The sequence below is a fragment of the Entelurus aequoreus genome, linkage group LG01 (genome assembly GCF_033978785.1).
Source record: "Entelurus aequoreus isolate RoL-2023_Sb linkage group LG01, RoL_Eaeq_v1.1, whole genome shotgun sequence".
Taxonomy (NCBI): Eukaryota; Metazoa; Chordata; class Actinopteri; order Syngnathiformes; family Syngnathidae; genus Entelurus; species Entelurus aequoreus.
In genome coordinates, this window is record NC_084731.1 from 74,149,802 (window position 1) to 74,175,359 (window position 25,558).

Here is a 25,558-nt window from a genome sequence, read left to right on the forward strand (position 1 = left end):
AACGTGCCAACTTCACTGGTTTTGTACATACATACATACATATATATGCAGAATATGTTAGTTTGTCATGGTCCTATGGAGCAGTTATGATTGAGCCCTAGGAACTCTGCCTAGCAACAAAATAATCTACATTCTAGCCACCACTAGACAGATAAAATGTTTTACCCCTTTTGGTTACCTTTAAATTAATGTCATTTTTAACATTAAAGAAAAATTGTAATTGCAAAAAAATTAAAAAATAGTGGAGAAAAAGTAGCGTACTTAATGTACTAGTATTGAACAATGAACTTAAAGATGGTGGAATTGCACTTTGACATGTTTTTAGCTTTTTATTACTATTCTGTATTATACAATATTAGAATAAAATGTACACATTTTATATTTAATACAGAGCAGTGATTCAATTGGTTTGTGGCTTGTCATTCAGTTTTGTGGGCGTGGCTTGCATATATTATACAGCAACAAATTACGGACCACCACAGTTATTTAAAAAAGTGGGGTTTGGACAAAAAAAACAACTAACAAAAATGTGAGTTTCGCAGTCGCCTATGGGGCAGTTATTATTGAGTCCTACAAACTCTGCCTAGCAACAAGACAACAAACAACCTACAATCTAACAACCACTAGTGTATTGTATTTTTATTTAAGTCAACTTGACTAAAATGGTTGTAATTCATAACATTGCTAACAGAAGGGAAATTGTAAAAAAACAAAAACAAAAAAACAACACAAATATGTAGGGTATTGACAAAAAAAAAATGCAAGTTTCGCATTCGCCTATGGGACAGTTATTATTGAGCCCTATGAACTCTGCCTAACAACAAGAGATCCTCATCAAGAAGTCTACATCCAAGCAAACTGATAGGCTGAAAAAGTGACATTTTATTTACTTTTTTAGTTTGGTTGATCTGATTTCAACGGTTTTGTGACGTTAAATATCATTTATACCATTGCTGACAGGAAAAAATGTAAATAGTAGGAATACTGTAAGTAGTGTACTTTTCCTGGCATGTAAACCTTCCCAAGTGGAGTACCACTATTTGGAAAAAATATATACATGTACAAATTAAATAAATTATTTTAATTAAAATTGTAATATTTAAAATGATGATTATTATTATTATTGTAAATATTCAAATGATAATGTAGTGTTTATGTACAGTGGTCTCACCTTGCTGCGTTCTTCTTCCTCTTCTTGTCCATCGCAATCTTCAGCAAACATCACCAGTTGTTGATTTGAACAAAAAAATATGATTTTATCATGAAAAGTATAATAAATACCTGCTTGGTTGTCCTCACTGTCAGAAGACAAGACGATTGTTTCGATGGTTGACGTCTTCTGTCCGTAGTCAGCCTGGAGCCTCCTCAGCGTCCTCTCATAAAACCACCTGGTTGTGTCTGCAGCAGACACGCATCTACTACAGTTATATTGGAAACTTGCCTAAAAAGATTTTTTAAAAACTATGTAATTATAAAACATTTTAATAAAAATGGAGGCAATAACTACAAATATAATTGTAATTAATGTTTTATTAAAAATATTGTAATCAATGTTTTATTAAAAATATTGTAATTAATTTAATTTAATACAAATCTTTTTATTACGGTAATTAAAATTATATTTGTTATTACCTACATATCAATTTAAGTTATAATTGCGTTATACAAAATATAACGCAATTATTTATTAGGGATGTCCGATAATGGCTTTTTGCCGATATCCGATATTCCGATATTGTCCAACTCTTTAATTACCGATACCGATATCAACCAATACTGATATCAACCGATACTGATGTATACAGTCGTGGAATTAACACATTATTATGCCTAATTTGGACAACCAGGTATGGTGAAGAGAAGGTCCTTTTTTTTAAAATTAATAAAATAAAATAAGAAAAAATTAAAAACATTTTCTTGAATAAAAAAGAAAGTAAAACAATATAAAAACAGTTACATAGAAACTAGTAATTAATGAAAATGAGTAAAATTAACTGTTACAGGTTAGTACTATTAGTGGACTAGCAGCACGCACAATCATGTGTGCTTACGGACTGTATCCCTTGCAGACTGTATTGATATATAATGTAGGAACCAGAATATTAATAACAGAAAAAAAACAACCCTTTAGTGTGAATGAGTGTAAATGGGGGAGGGAGGTTTTTTTGGGTTGGTGCACTAATTGTAAGAGCATCTTGTGTTTTTTATGTTGATTTAATAAAAAAATAAAAAATAAAAAACCTGATACCATCCATCCATCCATCTTCTTCCGCTTATCCGAGGTCGGGTCGCGGGAGCAGCAGCCTAAGCAGGGAAGCCCAGATTTTCCTCTCCCCAGCCACTTCGTCCAGCTCCTCCCGGGGGATCCCGAGGCGTTCCCAGGCCAGCCGGGAGACATAGTCTTCCCAACGTGTCCTGGGACTTTGATACCGATAATAAAAAAAACGATACCGATAATTTCCGATATTACATTTTAAAGCATTTATCGGCCGATAATATCGGACATCTCTAGTATATATATTATATATGACAAAATATTTTTAATTTTAATTAATACAAATATTGTAATATATTTTTGTTATTGAATATTGTATTTGTAAATATTACCTCCATATTAATGTAAATTAGTTATAATTACATTATATATAATGTATATATAATTAAAAAAATGTTTTATTTTAAATATTTTTAATTTGAATTCATAAAAATATTTTAATATATTTCTGTTCATTAGTATTGTATTCGTAAACATTACCTCCATATTATTCAAATTAAGTTATATTTACATTATAATTAAAACCACCTGGTTGTGCCTGCAGCCGACACACAGTACTACTACAGCAATACTACAGTTATATTGGAAACTTGCGAGAAAAAACATTTAAAAAGAATGTAATTACAACACATTTAAATTTGTATGGAGGTAATCATTACAAATATAATTTATTAACATATTTTAATTAATATATTTCTATAAAAATGTTTTTATTAAAATGTTTAATAAAATATTTCAATAAAATGTTTGTATTAATTAAAATTATATTTGTAAATACCTCCAAATTAATTTAAATTAGTTATAATTACATTATACATATATACTGTATATATAATTAAAAAAAAATTTCATAAAATTGTATTACATTTGAATTAATAAAAATAAGTGTATTAATTAAAATATATTTGTAATTACCTTCATATTAATTGAAATTAGTTATAATTACATAACTAAAACCACCTGGTTGTCGCAGTACAATCTTTCAAGCGGTGGGGCTTCATAGCTTACCAAAGTCGTACTAAAACAATTTGATAGATTTTTGAGCGCCGTGTGTAATGTTCCATAATTTCAATGGAACATAAAATGTTGGTGTTGTTTACTTGAGTCATATTGCCATCTACACATATCTCATGTGTGACTGCCATCTACTGGTCACACTTATTACACCATGTACCAAATAAAATTGCTTTGAGGTCAGTAATCAAAACAAGAATTATCCCGTACTGTCGAGTTTTGAGAAAAAAAAAAAAAAGATTTTAAGAGCGCCTTATAGTAAGGAAAATAGAGTTTATTGGAAACTTGATTAAAAAAGATAATTTAAAAATAATGTAGTTATAACTAAATTGATATGGATGTAATAATTACACATTTGATTTTAATTCATATCAATATTTTATTATTAATAAAATTGGCATTCAAAACAATTTAATAGGGCATCTTACCCACGTTAGGTCCAATTTTGACGCCATGCGCGAGCAAAGCAGCCTTCAGGTGGTCATCAGTCAGCGTGCTTGGATCGACTTTGTCTTCAGTTTCTGCCTTCTCCTCTTCCTCCTGCTGCAAAACAATTAACTGTAAATGAAATACTGGAATTATTACCTTTTTTGAGCTGAAAAAACTGGAAGCAGGCAATATTTGGGATAAATGTAGAAACTCCTACACAACAAGTTTATTTTTTTACTTTAATATTGATTTGCTGTAAATCTTTGGGCACCACACGTTTTGATTCTTGGGAATATTGAATATATTCTTGATTTAAAACGATTCTTTATCCAAAATCATTTCTTTTTAATATTATTGAATGCCAGTTGTATGATTAACTACATTCCTCCATAAAATAGATTAACAGCTGTGAAAAAAAGATATCTATATTACTTAAAATAAAACTGGTTTTGTTTAATAAAATTCTACCCAAACATGTAATAAATACAAATAAAGCAACAAGAGAAGTATCTAACACTTCTATTTTCTACAGTAAATACGTCTGTACAGCAAATATAGATCATCTACATCAATAATATGATTTGTCTGAGCGATTTTAAAAAATTTATTAAGAATCATTACAAATAGGAATTGCGATTAATTCGAAAAACTTTTTTTTTTTTTTGACACCCCCATGCAGCAACAACAGAACCAATGTTGTAAAAGTTGCAAACCGCCCAGTTAGCATTAATAGCGCTGATGCAATAATCCCCATGCTATGACAGTGACATCGCTTTCTAGCGCAAGAGCGTTTTAACATTTTAACAATACAAAAAAAAATTACACACACACACACACACACGCACACGCACACGCACACGCACACACACGCACACGCACACGCACACACACGCACACGCGCGCGCACGTTCAAAAGTTTGGAGTCACATTGAAATGTCCTTATTTTTGAAGGAAAAGCACTGTACTTTTCAATGAAGATAACTTTAAACTAGTCTTAACTTTAAAGAAATACCACTCTATACATTGTTAATGTGGTAAATGACTATTCTAGCTGCAAATGTCTGGTTTTTGGTGCAATATCTACATAGGTGTATAGAGGCCCATTTCCAGCAACTATCACAGAAGGCTAATTGATGATTAGAAAACCCTTGTACAATCATGTTCACACATCTGAAAACAGTTTAGCTTGTTACAGAAGCTACAAAACTGACCTTCCTTTGAGCAGATTGAGTTTCTGGAGCATCACATTTGTGGGGTCAATTAAACGCTCAAAATGGCCAGAAAAAGAGAACTTTCATCTGAAACTCGACAGTCTATTATTGTTCTAAAAATGAAGGCTATTCCACAAAATTGTTTGGGTGACCCCAAACTTTTGAACGGTAGTGTATACATACATATATATACACATTTTTATATATATATACACACACACACACATGTATACATACATACATATATATATATATATATATATACACATATATATATACATACATACACATATATATACACATATATATGTGTATATATAGATATATATATATATCTATAGATATATATATGTGTATATATATATGTGTATATATATATATGTGTGCACACACACACACACACACACACACACACACACACACACACACACACACACACACACACACACACACACACACACACACACACACACACACACACAAAGTATAAATAAAACTAGAATTAAGGAATAATAAAGATGTGAACATAAAAAAAACTTTTTTTTTTTTTTTTGACTGCCTCATTTCCTAGTCCAGACACCAGTGGGATGGTAAATTGTCGAGAAACGGATCACAACTGCGTTCACTTAAAATTTTTAAAAAAAGAATAGCCGTTCATAAGACTCGATTTGTTCATTATAATCACATCTAAATAACATTATGCACGCCGCATGATGTTTTTTTAACGTATTTGCGGTAAAGTTGAATAATTAAAACAATAAAAAGGCTAATAAAATTGTGAACATAAATAAAACAATTTTTATTGACTGCCACGTTTTCTAGACACCATGATCACAACTGCGTTCACTTAAAAAAAGAGCCGTTCAAAAGACTTGAATCGTTCATAATAGTCACATCTCATTTATATTATTATGCACGCCGCGTGATGTTTTGAAATGTATTTGTGGTAAAACTTAACAGTAATAAAAAAATAATCAATTCATTAAAATAAATTGGTTATTTTAAACTTTAAGTATTGTTTATTATTTTATTTATATAGAGTCATCCATCCATTTTCTTAAAAAGTTGAGTCGCGGGGAAGCAGCCATACAGAGATACTGTATATAGTATGAAATAATACAAATTAAAAAAATTCAAAAACATTTAAAAACAATTAAGAATATAAAAGAGGTTGTGAATTATTATTATATTATTTTTTTTGTTAGTGGTAAAGCTGAATAATTCAAACAATAATGAGGCATAATAAAAATTTGAACATAAACAAAACATTTTTTTTTTTTGACTGCCTCATTTTCTAGTCCAGTCACCAGTGGGATGGCAAATTGTCGAGAAACGGATCACAACTGCGTTCACTTAAAAATGAATAAATAAATAAAATAAAAAAATTAACAAAAAAAATATATTAAAAAAATAGCCGTTCAAAAGACTCAATTCGTTCATAATAGTCACATCTCAATGACATTATTATGCACGCCACATGATGTTTTTTTTTAATGTATTTGCAGAAAAGTTTAATAATTGAAACAATATTAAAAAAAAAGATTCATTAAAATAAACTATCAGTTATTTTAAACATTAAGTATTGCTGTTTAATATATATATATATATATATATATATATATATATATATATATATATATATATATATATATATATATATATATATATATATATATATATACAAATACCAAAATCAGGGAAGTTTGCACGTTGTGTAAATGGTAAATAAAAACAGAATAAAATAATTAGCAAATCATTTTCAACTTATATTCAATTGAATAGACTGCAAAGACAAGATATTTAATGTTCACACTGAGAAACTTCATTTTTTTTTGTAAATAATCATTAACTTAGAATTTAATAGCAGTAACACATTGCCAAAAAGTTGTCACAGGGGCATTTTTACCACTGTGTTACATGGCCTTTCCTTTTAACAACACTCAGTAAACGTTTGGGAACTGAGGAGACCAATTTTTGATGTGGAATTATTTCCCATTCTTGCTTGATGTACAGCTTAAATTGTTCAACAGTCCGGGGTCTCCCTTGTGGAATTTTACGCTTCATAATGCGCCACACATTTTCAATGGGAGACATGTCTGGACTACAGGCAGGCTAGTCTAGTATCCGCACTCTTTTACTATGAAGCCACACTGTTGTAACACGTGGCTTGCCATTGTATTGCTGAAATCAGCAGGGGCGTCCATGATAACGTTGCTTGGATGGAAACATATGTTGCTCCAAAACCTGTATGTACCTTTCAGCATTAATGGCGCCTTCCCAGATGTGTAAGTTAAGTTAAAGTTAAAGTACCAATGATTGTCACACGCACACTAGGTGTGGTGAAATTTGTCCTCTGCATCACCCCCTGGGAGGTGAGGGGAGCAGTGGGCAGCAGCGGTGCCGCGCCCAGGTTACCCATGCTTTGGGCACTAATACACCCCCATACCATCACAGATGCTGGCTTTTCAACTTTGCGCCTAGAACAATCCGGATGGTTCTTTTCCTCTTTGGTCCGCTGGACACGACGTCCACAGTTTCCAAAAACAATTTGAAATGTGGACTCGTCAGACCACAGAACTAGAGATGTCCGATAACGTATTTTTTGCTGATATCCGATATTCCGATATTGTCCAACTTTTAATTACCGATACCGATAGCGACCGATACCGATATATACAGTTGTGGAATGAACACATTATTATGCCTAATTTTGTTGTGATGCCCCGCTGGATGCATTAAACAATGTAACAAGGTTTTCCAAAATAAGACAACAACTTCAACTCAAGTTATGGAAAAAAGTGCCAACATGGCACTGCCATATATATTATTTAAGTCACAAAGTGCATTATTTTTTTTAACATGCCTTAAAACAGTAGCTTGGAATTTGGGACATGCTCTCTCTGAGAGAGCATTAGGAGGTTGAGGTGGGCGGGGTTGGGGGGGCGGGTTGAGGTGGGGGTTCAGGGGTAGCGGGGGGTGTATATTGTAGCGTCCCGGAAGAGTTAGTGGGTTTACAGTGTGGTGCATATTTGTAACAGTGTTAAAGTTGTTTATACGGTCACCCTCAGTGTGACCTGTATGGCTGTTGATCAAGTATGCTTTGCATTCACTTGTGAGTGTTTCAAAAGCCGTAGATATTGTGTGACTGGGCAGGCACGCAAAGGCAGTACCTTGAAGGTTTATTGGCGCTCTGTACTTCTCCCTACGTCCATGTACACAGCGGCGTTTTAAAAAGCCATACATTTTACTTTTTGAAACAGATACCGATAATTTTGAAATCGATACCGATATTTTCCGATATTATATTTTAAAGCATTTATCGGCCGATAATATCTGCAGTCCGATATTATCTGCAGTCCGATATTATCGGACATCTCTACACAGAACCCTTGTACACTTTGCATCAGTCCATCTTAGATGAGCTCGGGCCCAGCGAAGCGTTTCTGGGTGTTGTTGATAAATGACTGTCTTTGCATAGTAGAGTTTTAACTTTCACTTACAGATGTAGCGACAAACTGTAGTTACTGACAGTGGTTTTCTGAAGTGTTCCTGAGCCCATGTGGTGATATCCTTTACACTAGGGATGTCCCGATCCGATATTGATATCGGAAATCAGTCCGATATTAGCCAAAAAAGTGAATATCGGATTTTATCGGACTGAATCTAAAAACTTCGATATAAGCGCTCCGATATAAGCTGTCCATTTACCGCTGCAGCACGTCTATGATAGGTGACTCTGGTTTGATCACACTCCAACACAGTAGGTGGCGGCAATGCCCCTTAATTAACGTTGGTGCCGGCCGCGGAAGAAGAGCGTCTCGACAACGCGTGTGCTCGCAGCAAAGTGTATGGATGTCGGCTGTGTGGAAGTATTTTAACCTAAACAAACAAACAAACAAACAAAGACGTTGCCGCTAAATGCAACATTTGTCAGGCGCAAGTGTCCCGTGGAGGGACAGAACCGGGAAGGTTCAATACAAGCAACCTCATTGCACATTTGAAAAAACACCACAAAAAAGAACATGAGGATTTTCGCAAGAGCAGCAAGGCAAAGCAACAAACCTCTGGCTCGCTTCAGCAACCCACGCTGGCCGAAAGCTTTGCAAGACGTGACAAACTACCACGGGACAGCAAAAAGGCAATGGCCATAACAGAAAAGATAGCCCAGTTTATTGTGCTTGACGACCAGCCCCTGTCGGTGGTGAGTAATGTCGGGTTTAAACGCTTAATGGAGCACCTCGAACCTCGCTACATTATTCCTAGCCGCCACTACATTGTAGACAAAACTATACCCCAGATGCACGAAGAGGTTAAAAATTATGCTCGGACTGCAGAAAGTGGAGAAGGAGGAGTAGTAAGGGTAGTCAGCACTGACTGATTATGATTTGTTTTATGCTCTTGTTATTAGAGTGATATGTTTATTGTGTTTACACTATTCTTCAGTGATGACTAAGAGTAATTACTACATTGTTTTGGGCACAGTCAGTCAGTGAATCTGGAGCTGTGAACTCTTAACTTAGAGCAGTTGGACAGTGGACAATATTGTGTTGTTTTTGTCCTTGCCCACAGTTGTTTCCAACATATGCTGACAGTAAAAAAAATAACTGAAGTGAACTTGAATTGTTTGCACTTTAAAACGTTTTTTTTTTTTTTTTTTTAATTGGATTTATTTACGTTATTTTTCAGGGTTTTCTAATTTATTCTATTCAATTGTATAATTATGTTGGTATTAGTGGTTATTTTGCACTTTAAATATAACATTTTGTTTTTATTGGATTTGTTGAGGTAATACTCTTATGTTGAAGGTTAAAATTTATGTAACCAATTGGTTAATAATAAATGGGTCAGTTTTTCCTATACCTACTCTTGCTGACTATTGTTTTCTGTTTTAACACTACAACATCAGTAACAGTAACATCACTTTATCAAGCCTTTTCTAACATTCCACACAACAAAATAAGAAATAAATATATGTATGATTCGTGCCTATATCGTATTGATATCGGCCAATACTCAAGACTACAACATCGGTATTGTATCGGAAGTGAAAAAGTTGTATCGGGACATCCCTACTTTACACACTGTCACTTTTTGATGCAGTACCGCCTCAGTGATTGAAGATCACAGGCATTCACCAGGTTCACACCAGGTGTGAATTAGTGATGGGTTCTACATGTAAAGCGACTTTGGGTACTTAGAAAAGCGCTATATAAATCCCAGGTATTATTCAATGTTGGTTTTCAGCCTTGCTGCTTACGTGCAGTGATATCTCCTGATTATCTGAACCTTTTTATATTATGGACCATAGATAGTGAAATCCCTAAATTCCTTGCAATAGCTCGTTGAGAAATGTTGTTTTTAAACAGTTTGCTCACGCATTTGTTGACAAAGTGGTGACCCTCGCCCCATCCTTGTTTGTGAATGACTGAGCATTTCATGGAAGCTGCTTTTATACCCAATCATGGCACCCACCTGTTCCCAATTAGCCTGTTCACCTGTGGGATGTTCCAAATAAGTGTTTGATGAGCATTCCTCAACTTTTTCAGTCTTTTTTGCCACTTGTGCCAGCTTTTTTGAAACATGTTACAGGCATCAAATTCCAAATGAGCTAATATTTGCAAAAAATAAAGTTTTCCAGTTCGAACGTTAAATATCTCGTCTTTGCAGTCTATTCAATTGAATATAAGTTGAAAAGGATTTGCAAATCATTGTATTCTGTTTTTATTTACCATTTACACAACGTGCCAACTTCACTGGTTTTGTACATACATACATACATACATACATACATATATATGGAGAATATGCTAGTTTTTCATGGGCCTATGGGGCAGTTATGATTGAGCCCTACGAACTCTGCCTAGCAACAAGAGAATCTACATTCTAGCCACCACTAGATAGATAAAATGTTTTACCCCTTTTGGTTACCTTTAAATTATTGTCATTTTTAACATTAATGAAAAATTGTAATTGCAGATGGTGGAATTGCACTTTAACATGTTTTTAGCTTTTTATTACTATTCTGTATTATACAATATTAGAGTATAATGTACACATTTTATATTTAATACAGAGCAGTGATTCAATTGGTTTGTGGCTTGTCATTCTGTTTTGTGGGCGTGGCTTGCATATATTATACAGCAACACAGATTATGGAGCACCACAGTTAGTTATTTAAAAAAGATGGGTTTGGACAAAAAAAAAAAAAAAAAATGCGAGTTTCGCAGTCGCCTATGGGGCAGTTATTATTGAGTCCTACGAACTCTGCCTCGCAACAAGACAACAAACAACCTACAATCTAACAAATTGTAAAAAAAACACACAAATATGTTGGGTATTGACAAAAAAAAAATGCAAGTTTCACATTCGCCTTTGGGGCAGTTATTATTGAGCCCTACGAACTCTGCCTAGCAACAAGAGATCCTCATCAAGAAGTCTACATCCAAGCAAACTGATAGGCTAAATAAGTGACATTTTATTTACTTTAGTTTGGCTGATCTGATTTCAATGGTTTTGTAACGTTAAATATCATTTATACCATTGCTGACATGAAAAAATTTAAAGGCCTACTGAAATGAATTTTTTTTTATTTAAACGGGGATAGCAGATCCATTCTATGTGTCATACTTGATCATTTCGCGATATTGCCATATTTTTGCTGAAAGGATTTAGTATAGAACAACGACGATAAAGTTCGCAACTTTTGGTCTCTGATAAAAAAAAGCCTTGCCCCTAGCGTGACGTCACAGGAGGAAGGGCTGCTCACATTTTCCCATTGTTTTCAATGCAGCAAGAGAGATTCGGACCGAGAAAGCGACGATTACCCCATTAATTTTTAGAGGGTAAAAAATCTACCAGCGAAAATCTTCCCTGGAACACACTTGGTGCGAAGCCAAAGAGAAGACCACCTCCCTGCGACAAGGGAGAATGGATATCTGGCAGGACCCAGCGCCCCGATATCTCTGATCTGACCGGCTGGGCCTGCGCTACCATCTTCAGCCAGGCATACTGCGTCATCAACTCCACTACCACGTAGGACACAGCAGCGGACAGCTGAGAAGAGGAGAACTACCAATAAACCTCCCCAGCAAGCAAGTGTCCAACTAAAGAACAGGTTTGCCCCACCGTTTATGGACAATGGATCCCCCTCTGATTGCCTGAATAACCCACCATCACCACGCAGAAGGGTAAGACGTGCTAACTTTACACCACAGAGGAAGCTAACGAGAGCTCTTGAAAATCTGATTGTGGGGGACTTTTCTGTAAAAGATATGAAAAGCAATAACACCAAAGTACTCTGCTTTCCGAAGGATATGGTATCTGACATGGAAAAAAGAATCCTGGAAATTGTCACTGCACTTCCAAATGTGAAAAATATCATCCTGCACATTGGTTTTAATGACATTGTAAAACAACAATCAAGAGAGCTGAAAGAGCACTTCAATAAACTCTTTGAAACAGTCAGCGCTGTGAATGCTGACGTTTTTATCAGTGGTCCTCTACCCCCAATCAGGAGAGGAGCTGAGAGATTCAGTAGACTTTACTCGCTGAATGAGTGGCTATCAAGTGCACTTCTTGCTCGTTCAATGCATTTTATTGACAATTTTAGCTTTTTCTGGGACCGCAGGCATATTTTTAAGGCAGACGGACTTTGCCTAAATAAGATGGGAGTTAAGCTATTCATGAACAACATGTTTCACTTCCTGCATCTTGCATCTATCATCACTGCCAAGGACAAGAGACAAGAGGAGCCACCGAGGAAGGAAGACACAACACAGCCTATCAGGAACGTCGAAGGAGGACCGCCATTGCAAAAGGAGAACGTCGACCATGAGATACACCAGAGCAAAGAGGAGAGGTGTCTATCCTCCTCTACCGCCCCTCCCTCCATTCTGAATGCGTGTGAAGATCCCTCCCCCACATCCCCCAAGCCATCCACGTCTCCATCTTTCTCCCTCCCTCAAGTAGACCTTTCTCCCCCCTTCTCCCCCTTGGAGTTCCGGGAGCTACCCCCACTCACGCACCGCCCTACTCCGATTTTTACCCCCCTAGATCATCGCTCACCTCCACCACCCCCTCCACGAAGGCGTGCTCCACAACCCCCCAGCCATACTTCACCCTTCTCACACCAACCCCTTACACGCCCTCAACGTCCACCTTCAGTAGTTCGTCCCAGCTCTGACGCTGCTCACTCCCCCTCCCCCTTATGGCAAACCCCGCCTCGCCCTGACAGCAGTCCTGAATATTTCTGATACAGAAAAGGGTTCAGCAGTAGACCACATTATCAGCTGGGCCCAAGGTTGCCTACATCAAATCACGGCACCTTCTACATTCCTGTTGTGACTACCAAGAGAGTAAACATTGGGAAACTTAGCCACCCTGCTAACCTAAACAATCTCATTCCTATTCTCTCCAAATCAAAGCAAACATCGAAGCCTGTCAATAACACCATCAGGATGGGTCTGCTCAATGTCAGGTCTCTGAATAGCAAATCATTTTTAGTCAATGATTTTATTACCACTTCTAAACTTGACTTTATGTTTTTAACTGAAACATGGCTAGAACAAAATAACAGTGCAAGCATTCTGATCGAGACAGCATCCCCCAACTATAACTTCATTGATATATGTAGATCGGGGAAAAGAGGTGGAGGGGTTGCTGCTATATTTAAAAACATGTTTCAGGGGAAACAGATGTCACTTGGTGATTTTACATCATTTGAATACCTGTGTGCTGTGTAGAAATGCTCTCCAAAATTCCCTTGTTAATTATCTACAGGCCACCTAAATATTCTGCAAATTTTTTCGATTATTTTACTGAATTATTGTCTAGTATCTCCACTGACTTTGACTGCCTGGTTATAACTGGTGATTTTAATTTTCATATTGACGATTTAAATGACAAGGGCGCAAAATAACTTTTTACTATTTTAGACACATTTGAACTGTCTCAACATGTGAAAGAGGCTACTCATTGTAAGGGACGCACTCTGGACCTGATTATCACAAAAGGTCTCAATGTTTCTGATGTTCTTGTGATTGATCCTTCATTGTCTGATCATTTCTGTGTTTTCTTTAATATTTCTGTAATTCCGGACACACAAACAGAATCAAAGAATGTCAAAAAGCGGTACATAAATGAACATGCTAATATCCTCTTTAAAAACGCCATCTCCTCACTACCACCTCTAAACCCATGTCATGCTGATGATCTTGTAAGCAACTTTAATTCCAAAATTGTGAATATCATAGATATCATTGCACCTGTTAGTTAAAACGATTTCTGGCAAGCAAAAGGCACCCTGGAGAAAATCTGCTGCTGTAACAGCCCAGAGAAGAGAGTGCAGGAAGGCTGAATGAATCTGGCGGAATACAAAACTTCATATTCACCATGACATCTATAAAGAGAGCCTCCAGGCCTACAATTTAGTCTTAAAAAGTGCTACAGAAACATTCTTCTCCAATATCATAAACAGCAACACAAATAAGGCCAAAACCCTACACAAATAAGGCCAAAACCCTATTCGCAACCGTTGACAGACTGACTAAACCCCCAACACAAATAATAATAATAATATCTGGAATTTATATAGCGCTTTTCTAAGTACCCAAAGTCGCTTTACATGTTAAAAACCCCTATGCCGATGACACCAGCCGAACTCCATTCCACGCAGAAATGCAATGAGTTTGCATTCTTTTATACTGATAAAATTGAAGGCATCAGACGCACCATCAATATCTCAAGTAAAAAAGTTGGATCACCAACCCATTTAGGCAAAAGTAACACAGCAATGATGGCAAGCTTTAATGCCATAGACTCTAAAACTCTAGTGGAAACGGTGACAGCTCTAAAGTCATCCACCTGCTGCCTTGATGTTTTACCTACCAACTTCTTTAAGAATGTTTTTGACTGCTTATCAACAGACATCTTGCAAATAGTTAATAATTCTATTCAATCGGGCAATTTCCCGAAGGCTTTCAAAACTGCAGTCATTAAACCTCTTCTAAAAAAGCAGAGCCTAGATGCCTCTGTTAACAACTACAGACCAATTTCAAATCTACCATTCATAAGTAAAATAATTGAGAAAGTTGTCCTCCAACAACTAAATCACTTCTTGGCTTCTACTGGCTGCCACAACAACTTCCAGTCAGGATTTCGACCTCTTCATAGCACAGAGACGGCCCTTCTTAAAGTTATAAATGACATCCGTCTAAACACAGACTCTGGCAAAACTTCAGTATTAATGCTTTTGGACCTCAGTGCTGCATTTGACACTGTCGACCACTCAATACTTTTGGACAGGTTGGAAAACTGGGTGGGGGTCTCAGGCACAGTTTTAAGCTGGTTCAAGTCATATCTACAAGATAGGAACTATTTTGTTTCCATTGGTGACTTTGTATTAGAACCAACCAACGTAACGTGTGGAGTCCCCCAAGGTTCAATCTTGGGGCTGACTTTATTTAACATCTATATGCTCCCACTAGGACAAATCATGCAAAATAATAACATTGACCATCATTGCTATGCCGATGACACCCAAATCTATGTAGCGCTATCACCAAATGACTATCGCCCCATAGATCTTCTGTGCCAGTGCATTGAGCAAGTCAAACACTGGATGTGCCAAAATGTCCTACAACTAAATGAAGATAAAACTGAGATAATTGTTTTTGGTGCTAAAAAAGAAAGGTTTAAAGTCGTCCAACACCTTCAATCACTGTCCCTGAAAACCTCAAATAAAGCCAGAAATCTTGGGGTTATTTTAGATTCTGATTTACATTTCGACAGTCACATCAAATCAGTAACAAAATCGGCCTACTATCACCTCAAAAATGTAAAAAGACTTAGAGGGCTCATGTCAGCTCAAGACTTTGAAAAACTTGTACATACCTTTATTACCAGTAGGCTAGACTATTGTAATGGTCTCCTTGCAGGTCTTCCCAAAAAAACTGTCAGGCAGCTACAGCTTGTTCAGAACGCTGCTGCTAGAGTTCTAACAAAGACCAAAAAATGTGAGCACATTACACCAATTCTTAAATCCTTACATTGGCTCCCTGTACATCAGAGAATTGATTTCAAAATCCTCCTGCTCACATATAAATCACTACATGGTCTAGGGCCGAAGTATATTACTGATATGCTCCCACTATATAAGCCCTCTAGATCACTAAGATATTCTGAGACCAATCTGTTAGCGGTTCCAAGAGTATACTCAAATCAAGGGAGAGCATCATTCAGTCACTATGCAACAAATAGCTGGAATAAACTTCCTGAAGATGTCAGACTTTCCCCAACTCTGACTACTTTTAAAACTAGACTGAAGACTTTTATGTTCACCTTAGCTTTCAGCTAAATCTTTTAATCTTTTAACGTCTGCACTTTTTTTTTTTTATTGTCTGCATTTTAATTTTGCTTTTATTTTCTTTCATTTCACTTTGTCTGTGAAGCACTTTGAGTCTGCCTTGTGTATGAAAAGCGCTATACGAATAAAGTTGCCTTGCCTTGCCTAATTTGAGCGAGGATGAAAGATTCGTGGATGAGGAACGTGAGAGTGAAGGACTAGAATGCAGTGCAGGACGTATCTTTTTTCGCTCTGACCGTAACTTAGGTACAAGGGTTCATTGGATTCCACACTCTCTCATTTTTCTATTGTGGATCACGGATTTGTATTTCAAACCACCTCGGATACTATATCCTCTTGAAAATGAGAGTCGAGAACGCGAAATGGACATTCACAGTGACCTTTGTCTCCACGACAATACATCGGTGAAGCTCTTTAGCTACGGAGCTAACGTGATAGCATCAGGCTTAAATGCAGATAGAAAGAAACAAAATAAATAAACCCCTGACTGGAAGGATAGACAGAAAATCAACAATACTATTAAACCATGGACCTGTAAATACACGGTTTATGCTTTCCAGGCTGGCGAAGCTTAACAATGCTGTTGCTAACGACGCCATTGCAGCTAACTTAGCAACGGGACCTCACAGAGCTATGCCAAAAACATTAGCTATCCACCTACGCCAGCCAGCCCTCATCTGCTCATCAACACCCGTGCTCACCTGCGTTCCAGCGATCGACAGAGCGACGAAAGACTTCACCCGATCATAGATGCGGTCGGCGGCCCGTAGACGGAAGAAGTCAAGGTGAGGTCGGCGGCTAGCGCGTCTGCTATCCATCTCAAAGTCCTCCTGGTTGTGTTGCTGTAGTCCGTCGCTAATACACCGATCCCACTTACAACTTTCTTCTTTGCAGTCTTCATTGTTCATTAAACAAATTGCAAAAGATTCACCAACACAGATGTCCAGAATACTGTGGAATTTTGAGATGAAAACAGAGCTTTTTGTATTGTATTCAATGGGGCCGAATACTTCCGTTTCAACGATTGACGTCACGCGCATACGTCATCATACATAGACGTTTTCAACCGGAAGTTTAGCGGGAAATTTAAAATTGCACTTTATAAGTTAACCCGGCCGTATTGGCATGTGTTGCAATGTTAAGATTTCATCATTGATATATAAACTATCAGACTGCGTGGTCGGTAGTAGTGGGTTTCAGTAGGCCTTTAAATAGTAGGAATATTGTAAGTAGTGTAAGGCTGAAACGACGCGTCGACGTCATCGGTTACGTAAATACGTCGACGCCGTTTTTGTGCGTCGACGCGTCGCATATTTACGTCACACTAGTGTCATGGCGAAGCGCAAGCAGACGATCAAAGCAGACGATGCGAGCGGTGCGAGCGAGGGGGAAAAAGCACGCCAAAAGTCGTCAAAAGTGTGGGAGTATTTCAATAAACGGCCTAATAATGTTGTTGTATGCACACTGTGTCGAGCGGAAATGGCCTATCATAGCAGCACAACGGCTATGAACGAACATTTGAAAAGAAAACCATCAACTAGTCAATCGTCCGCGTGAGCATACGTTATCATTACACAAAAACATGAATGTGTCATTTGTATCTGCCAGGGGTGTAACGGTACGTGTTTTGTATTGAACCGTTTCGGTACGGGGCTTTCGGTTCGGTACGGGGGTGTACCGAACGAGTTCCTAACCTAAAGTGTTAACAAGCTGCTTTGCTCCTTCTGCTTCTGTCTCAGCACGCAGCATTGTCCCACCCACACAACCATCTGATTGGTACACACAAAGCATTATCAGCCAATCAGCAGTGCGTATTCAGAGCGTTAGCAGCCAATCAGCAGTGCGTATTCAGAGCGCATGTAGTCAGCGCTTCAGCGTCGAGCAGATAGGTGTTTAGCAGGTGACCATCAGGCAGCGGACTCTCCCCAAATGATAATAAACACCTCCCAGTCAACTACTAGTAACATCACTATGAGCCCGTTGACCTTCTAGGAATATAAACTGGAGCTCAGCTCACTCGCAGTCCTGGCTTGAGGTGAAGGCTAATTACCTCTCAGTTCCAGCCACATCGACCCCTTCTGAGCGCCTATTTTCAGCTGCTGGGAATATTGTAAACAAGAACAGAACCAGAGCATGTACACATGCCAACCTTTCTTCATTACAACTGTTAGTCACTCACTGGAATGAGTAGAATTGGTTATTGTGTACTGTGTTGGACTGGATGTTTATTTTGCACATTTTAAAAGCAATACTTAATGTTTACAGTGCTCCAGAATATTTAGATTGGCACTTTTTTGTATTGGATGTTTATCTTTATTTTTGCACATTTTAGCAAATAAGCAATACTTTCACTTTTGTTGAAATGTTTACACTGTTACAGAATATTTCGTTTTGCACTTTTTTGTATTGGATGTTTATCTTTATTCATGCACATTTTAAAGCAAAATAAGCAATACTATTACTTTTGAAATGCTTATACTATTGCAGAATATTAAGATTTGCACTGGATGTTGACTTTTATATTTGCACATTAAAAAGCAAATAAGCTACTTTTAATTTTGTTAAATGTTAAAAGTTTTAAATGTTTACATTGTTACAGAATATTTAGTCATGTTGTTGTCAATGTTGACTGAGTGGCCATACTTCTTTTTTTTTGTAAATAAAAGCCATGCCTTTTGAAAAAACTGGCCTACATTTATTTTTTCATCTTCATTTTGAATAAAATAATAATCGATAAAACGAAAAATAATCTATAGATTAATCGAAAAAAATAATCTAGATTAACCGATTAATCGAAAAAAATAATCTACAGATTAATCGATAGAAAAATAATCGTTAGCTGCAGCCTTAAAGTAGTGTACTTTTCCTGGCATGTAAACCTTCCCAAGTGGAGTACCACTATTTGGAAAAAATATATACATGTACAAATTAAATAATACAAATTATTTTAATTAAAATTCAAATATTTAAAATAATGATTATTATTATTGTAAATATTCAAATGATAATGTAGTGTTTATGTACAGTGGTCTCACCTTGCTGCATTCGTCTTCCTCTTCTTGTCCATCGCAATCTTTAGCAAACATCACCAGTTGTTTTTTTTTTAACAAAAAAATATAATTTTATCATGAAAAGTATAATAAATACCTGCTTGGTTGTCCTCACTGTCAGAAGACAAGACGATTGTTTCGATGGTTGACGTCTTCTGTCCGTCGTCAGCCTGGAGCCTCCTCAGCGTCCTCTCATAAAACCACCTGGTTGTGTCTGCAGCAGACACGCAGTTCTACTACAGTACTACTACAGTTATATTGGAAACTTGCCTAAAAAGATTATTTAAAAACAATGTAATTATAAAATATTTAAATTAATATGGTGGTAAAAACTACAAATATAATTGTAATTAATAATGTTTTATTACATTTAATAAAAATATTTTGATTAAGTAAAAATATATTTGTTATTACCTCCATATCAATTTTAATTAGTTATAATTACATAATACAAAATATAATGTATTATATATAATTACAAAATATTTTTAATTAATACAAATATTGTAATATATTTTTGTTATTTAATATTGTATTTGTAAATATTACCTATATATTAATGTAAATTAGTTATAATTACATTACACATAACGTATATATAATTTAAAAAATGTTTTATTTTTAATATTTTTAATTTGAATTCATAAAAATATTTTAATATATTCCTGTTCATTAATATTGTATTCGTAAACATTACCTACGTATTATTCAAATTAGTTATAGTTACATTATAATTAAAACCACCTGGTTGTGCCTGCAGCCGACATGCAGTACTACTACAGCAATACCAGTTATATCGGAAACCTGCGAGAAAAAAGATTTAAAAAGAATGTAATTACAACTAATTTAAATTTGTATGGAGGTAATCATTACAAATATAATTTAACATATTTTAAATAATATATTTCTTTTTTTTTATTATTAAAAATGTTTAATAGAATATTTCAATAAAATATTTGTATTCATTAAATGTATATTTGTAATTACCTCCATATTAATTTAAATTAGTTATGATTACATTATACTTATATACTGTATATATAATTACAAAATATTTTCATAAAATTGTATTTCATTTGAATTAATAAAAATAATTGTATTAATTAAAACTATTTGAAAATACCTTTATATTAATTGAAATTAGTTATAATTACATAACTAAAACCACCTGGTTGTCGCAGTACAATCTTTCAAGCGGTGCGGCTTCATAGCTTACCAAAGTCGTACTAAAACATTTTGATAGATTTTTGAGCGCCGTGTGTAATGTTCCATATTTTCAATGGAACATCAAATGTTGGTGTTGTTTACTTGAGTCATATTGCCATCATATTGCAGTCTACACATATCTCTTGTGTGACTGCCATCTACTGGTCACACTTATTACACCATGTACCAAATAAAATTGCTTTGAGGTCAGTAAGCAAAACCAGAATTATTCCGTACTGTCGAGTTTTGGAAAGAAAAGAAAAAAAAGATTTTAAGAGCACCTTATAGTCCGGAAAATACAGTATATAGGAAACTTGATTAAAAAAGATAATTTAAAAATAATGTAGTTATAACTTAATTGATATGGACGCAATAATTATACATTTGATTTTAATATAAATATTTTATTATTAATAAAATTGGCATTCAAAACAATTTAAAGGCCTACTGAAACCCACTACTACCGACCACGCAGTCTGATAGTTTATATATCAATGATGAAATCTTAACATTATAACACATGCCAATACGGCCGGGTTAACTTATAAAGTGACATTTTAAATTTGCCGCTAAACTTCCGGTTCGAAACGCCTCTGAGGATGACGTATGCGTGTGACGTAGCCCGGCGAACACGGGTATGCCTTCCACATTGAAGCCGATACGAAAAAGCTCTGTTTTCATTTCATAATTCCACAGTATTCTGGACATCTGTGTTCGTGAATCTGTTTCAATCATGTTCATTGCATTATGGAGAAGGAAGCCAAGCAAGCAAAGAAGAAAGTTGTCGGTGCGAAATGGACGTATTTTTCGAACGTAGTCAGCCACAACAGTACACAGCCGGCGCTTCTTTGTTTACATTCCCGAAAGATGCAGTCAAGATAGAAGAACTCGGATAACAGAGACTCTAACCAGGAGGACTTTTGATTTGGATACACAGACGCCTGTAGAGAACTGGGACAACACAGACTCTTACCAGGATTACTTTGATTTGGATGACAAAGACGCAGACGTGCTACTGTGAGTATGCAGCTTTGGCTTTTTTTTGCGTATGTACGTAACTTTTTTAAAATATATAAGCTTTATGAACCTTGGGTTAGGTGAACGGTCGTTTGGGCTGAGTGATTGTGTGTGTTGATCATGTGTTTGAATTGTATTGGCGTGTTCTATGGAGCTAGGAGCTAGCAGAGGAGCTAGGAGCTAGCATAACACGTACCGTACCGTACGTGCGCGTCACGTACGTAACTTTTTAAAAATATATAAGCTTTATGAACCTTGGGTTAGGTGAACGGTCTTTTGGGCTGAGTGATTGTGTGTGTTGATCAGGTGTTTGAATTGTATTGGCGTGTTCTATGGAGCTAGGAGCTAGCAGAGGAGCTAGGAGCTAGCATAAAAAACATGCAGGTGTTATTATGCAGGATTAATTTGTGGCATATTAAATATAAGCCTGGTTGTGTTGTGGCTAATAGAGTATATATATGTCTTGTGTTTATTTACTGTTGTAGTCATTCCCAGCTGAATATCAGGTACCGTGAGTATGCAGCCTTGGCTGCTAAACATTCGATAACTTGACCGTATGTGCGCGTCACGTACGTAACTTTTTAAAAATATATAAGCTTTATGAACCTTGGGTTAGGTAAACGATCTTTTGGGCTGAGTGATTGTGTGTGTTGATCAGGTGTTTGAATTGTATTGGCGTGTTCTATGGAGCTAGGAGCTAGCAGAGGAGCTAGGAGCTAGCATAACAAACACGCAGGTGTTTTTATGCAGGATTAATTTGTGGCATATTAAATATAAGCCTGGTTGTGTTGTGGCTAATAGAGTATATATATGTCTTGTGTTTATTTACTGTTGTAGTCATTCCCAGCTGAATATCAGGTCACCCCCGGCTCTCACAGCATCTTCCCTATCTGAATAGCTTCAACTCCCCACTAGTCCTTCACTTGCACTTTACTCATCCACAAATCTTTCATCCTCGCTCAAATTAATGGGGAAATTGTCGCTTTCTCGGTCCGAATCTCTCTCACTTCATGCGGCCATCATTGTAAACAATAGGGAACTTTGCGTATATGTTCAACTGACTACGTCACGCTACTTCCGGTAGGTGCAAGCCTTTTTTTTATCAGATACCAAAAGTTGCAATCTTTATCGTCGTTGTTCTATACTAAATCCTTTCAGCAAAAATATGGCAATATCGCGAAATGATCAAGTATGACACATAGAATAGATCTGCTATCCCCGTTTAAATAAAAAAAATTCATTTCAGTAGGCCTTTAATAGGGCATCTTACCCACGATAGGCCCAATTTTGACGCCATGTGCAAGCAAAGCAGCCTTCAGGTGGTCATCAGTCAGCAAGCTTGGATCGACTTTTTCTTCAGCTTCTGCCTTCTCCTCTTCCTGCTGCAAAACATTTAACTGTAAATGAAATATTGGAATTATGACCTTTGAGCTGAAAAAACTGGAAACAGGCAATATTTGGGATACATGTAGAAACTCCTACACAAGTTTATTTTTTTACTTTAATATTGACTTGCTGTGAATCTTTGAGGACCACACGATTCGATTATTGGGGATATTGAATCTATTCTTGATTTAAAATGATTCTTTATCCAAAATCAATACTTTTTAATATTATTGAATGCCAGTTGTATGATTAACTACATTCCTCCATAAAATAGATTAACATATGTGAAAAAAGATATCTATATTACTTAAAATAAAACTGGTTTTGCTTAATAAAATTCTACCCAAACATTTAATAAATACAAATAAAGCAACAAGAAGTATCTAACACTTCTATTTTCTACAGTAAATACATCTGTACAGCAGATATAGATCATCTACATCAATATGATTTGTCTGAGCGATTTAAAAAAATTGATTAAGAATCATTACAAATAGGAATTGCGATTAATTCGAAAATCTTTTTTTTTTTGACACCCCCATGCAGCAACAACAGAACCAATGTTGTAAAAGTTGCAAACCGCCCACTTAGCATTAATAGCGCTGATGCAATAATCCCCATGCTATGACAGTGACATCGCTTTCTAGCGTAAGAGCATTTTAACAATACAGAAAAAATAAATAAAGCGCATATATATATATCTGGATATCCATCCATCCATCCATTTTCTACCGCTTATTGTATAAATACAACTACAATTAAGGAATAATAAAAATGTGAACATAAAAAAAAAACAAATCCTTTTTTTTTTTTTTTTGACTGCCTCATTTTCTGGTCCAGACACCAGTGGGATGGCAAATTGTCAAGAAACGGATCACAATTGCATTCACTTTAAAAAAATTATAAAAAAAGGTCCGTTCAAAAGACTTGATTCGCTCATAATAGTCACATCTCATTAATAATATGCACGCTGCATGATGTTTTTTTAAATGTATTTGCGGTAAAGTTGAATAATTAAAACAATACAATTATTTAAAATAAAAAAAGGTATCATTAGTTATACGTATATATTATACGTATTGATGTTTATTATTATATATAACAAATAATATATATGTATATATATATATATATATATATATATATATATATATATTAGGGCTGTGAATCTTTGGGTGTCCCACGATTCGATTCAATATCGATTCTTGGGGTCACGATTCGATTCAAAATCGATTTTTTTTCGATTCAACACGATTCTCGATTCAAAAACGATGTTTTCCCGATTTAAAACGATTCTCTATTCATTCAATACATAGGATTTCAGCAGTCTGCTGACATGCAAGCAGAGTAGTAGATTTTTGTAAAAAGCTTTTATAATTGTAAAGGACAATGTTTTATCAACTGATTGCAATAATGTAAATTTGTTTTAACTATTAAATGAACCAAAAATATGACTTATTTTATCTTTGTAAAAATATTGGACAGTGTGTTGTCAAGCTTATGAGATGCGATGCAAGTGTAAGCCACGGTGACTATTTTTTTTTTTTTTTTTAATGTCTAATGATAATGTCAATGAGGGATTTTTAATCACTGCTAGCCTATCTCAGCTACATTCCTGCGGAAGGCGGGGTACACCCTGGACACAAACGAACAAAAATAAAAATGTATTTTTTATTTTTTTGACTGCCTCATTTTCTAGCCCAGTCCCCAGTGGAATGGCAAATTGTCGATAAACGGATCACAACTGCGTTCACTTAAAAAAAACAAAAAAGAGCCGTTCAAAAAACTCGATTCGTTCATAAGAGTCACATCTCGAATTCTCACAAAATTAGCGATCACCGGAAGCGAGAGGTAACATTGGACCTATTCTCCGTATTCCGCACCTAAACACAAGACATTGCTCACACTACAGTTGTGTTTTTGTAGCTTATATTATTCCGGTAAGTTGCAATAACAAATACTTGACTTTAAATAAACGCTGGACTTTATTCACCGTCTCGTCCTGGTCGTCTTCGTCCTCCTCTCCCGGGAAGGCGGCGGTTGCCCCCCGGTGGACTCCTTTCCAGGACATGTCGTCAGCGGAGGGGCGAGCTTGGTCTCGTGTAATGACTGACTGGCATGGCCACAATTAAACAACCAAACACTGGTTCAACTCCAACGTGACTGCTCACCTGTGACTGATGACTTCTTCTTCTCTTTAATTTCCGGCAGACCGGGCGATCTTAGGCGTGTTGCTGCCCTCCACAGGTCTTTATGTGAATTACTTCGTCACCTCAGAAGTGACTGATGACGTGATTGGCGGCCATCTTTATTGTTAAGGCAGCTAAGGACACCTAAACAAACTGTATTTATTTTAATCATACATGTTGGAATATTTGACGAGTTGCACGGTGAGCTGCCACAATTGACATGAATAATATGAAATAAAATAAAATAAACGGGGTTTAATAAAGTTGTACGCACGTGAACTTTTAGCATCATGAGGGTATGGGGGTTAAAACACACACAAAATATTCAATGTTTATGAATTACAATAAATAATTAAAACTCAAACGGCAAAAAAGATTCAAATGTTTGTGAATTATAATAAATAATTTACAATTATATT

General features: G+C 35.9%; 1 protein-coding gene across 5 annotated transcripts in view; it reads right to left on the reverse strand.

Moving 5' to 3' along the window:
- The window catches only part of LOC133657048 (lamina-associated polypeptide 2, isoforms beta/gamma-like), a 37,553-nt gene extending 12,301 nt beyond the window's left edge, over positions 1 to 25,252 (reverse strand). The window contains exons 1-8 of one of the 5 annotated variants that reach the window (XM_062057972.1): positions 25,122 to 25,252; positions 24,944 to 25,063; positions 22,835 to 22,943; positions 19,439 to 19,555; positions 19,327 to 19,364; positions 3,718 to 3,847; positions 1,282 to 1,398; positions 1,172 to 1,209 (exon numbers count right to left, since the gene is read on the reverse strand). In XM_062057972.1, coding sequence (XP_061913956.1) covers positions 1,172 to 1,209; positions 1,282 to 1,398; positions 3,718 to 3,847; positions 19,327 to 19,364; positions 19,439 to 19,555; positions 22,835 to 22,943; positions 24,944 to 25,021 — 627 coding nt within the window. In that variant the 5' untranslated portion in view covers positions 25,022 to 25,063; positions 25,122 to 25,252. The other 4 variants (XM_062057963.1, XM_062057945.1, XM_062057954.1 and 1 more) reach the window with 4 other exon arrangements.
- Between the last annotated feature and the right edge of the window lie 306 nt (positions 25,253 to 25,558).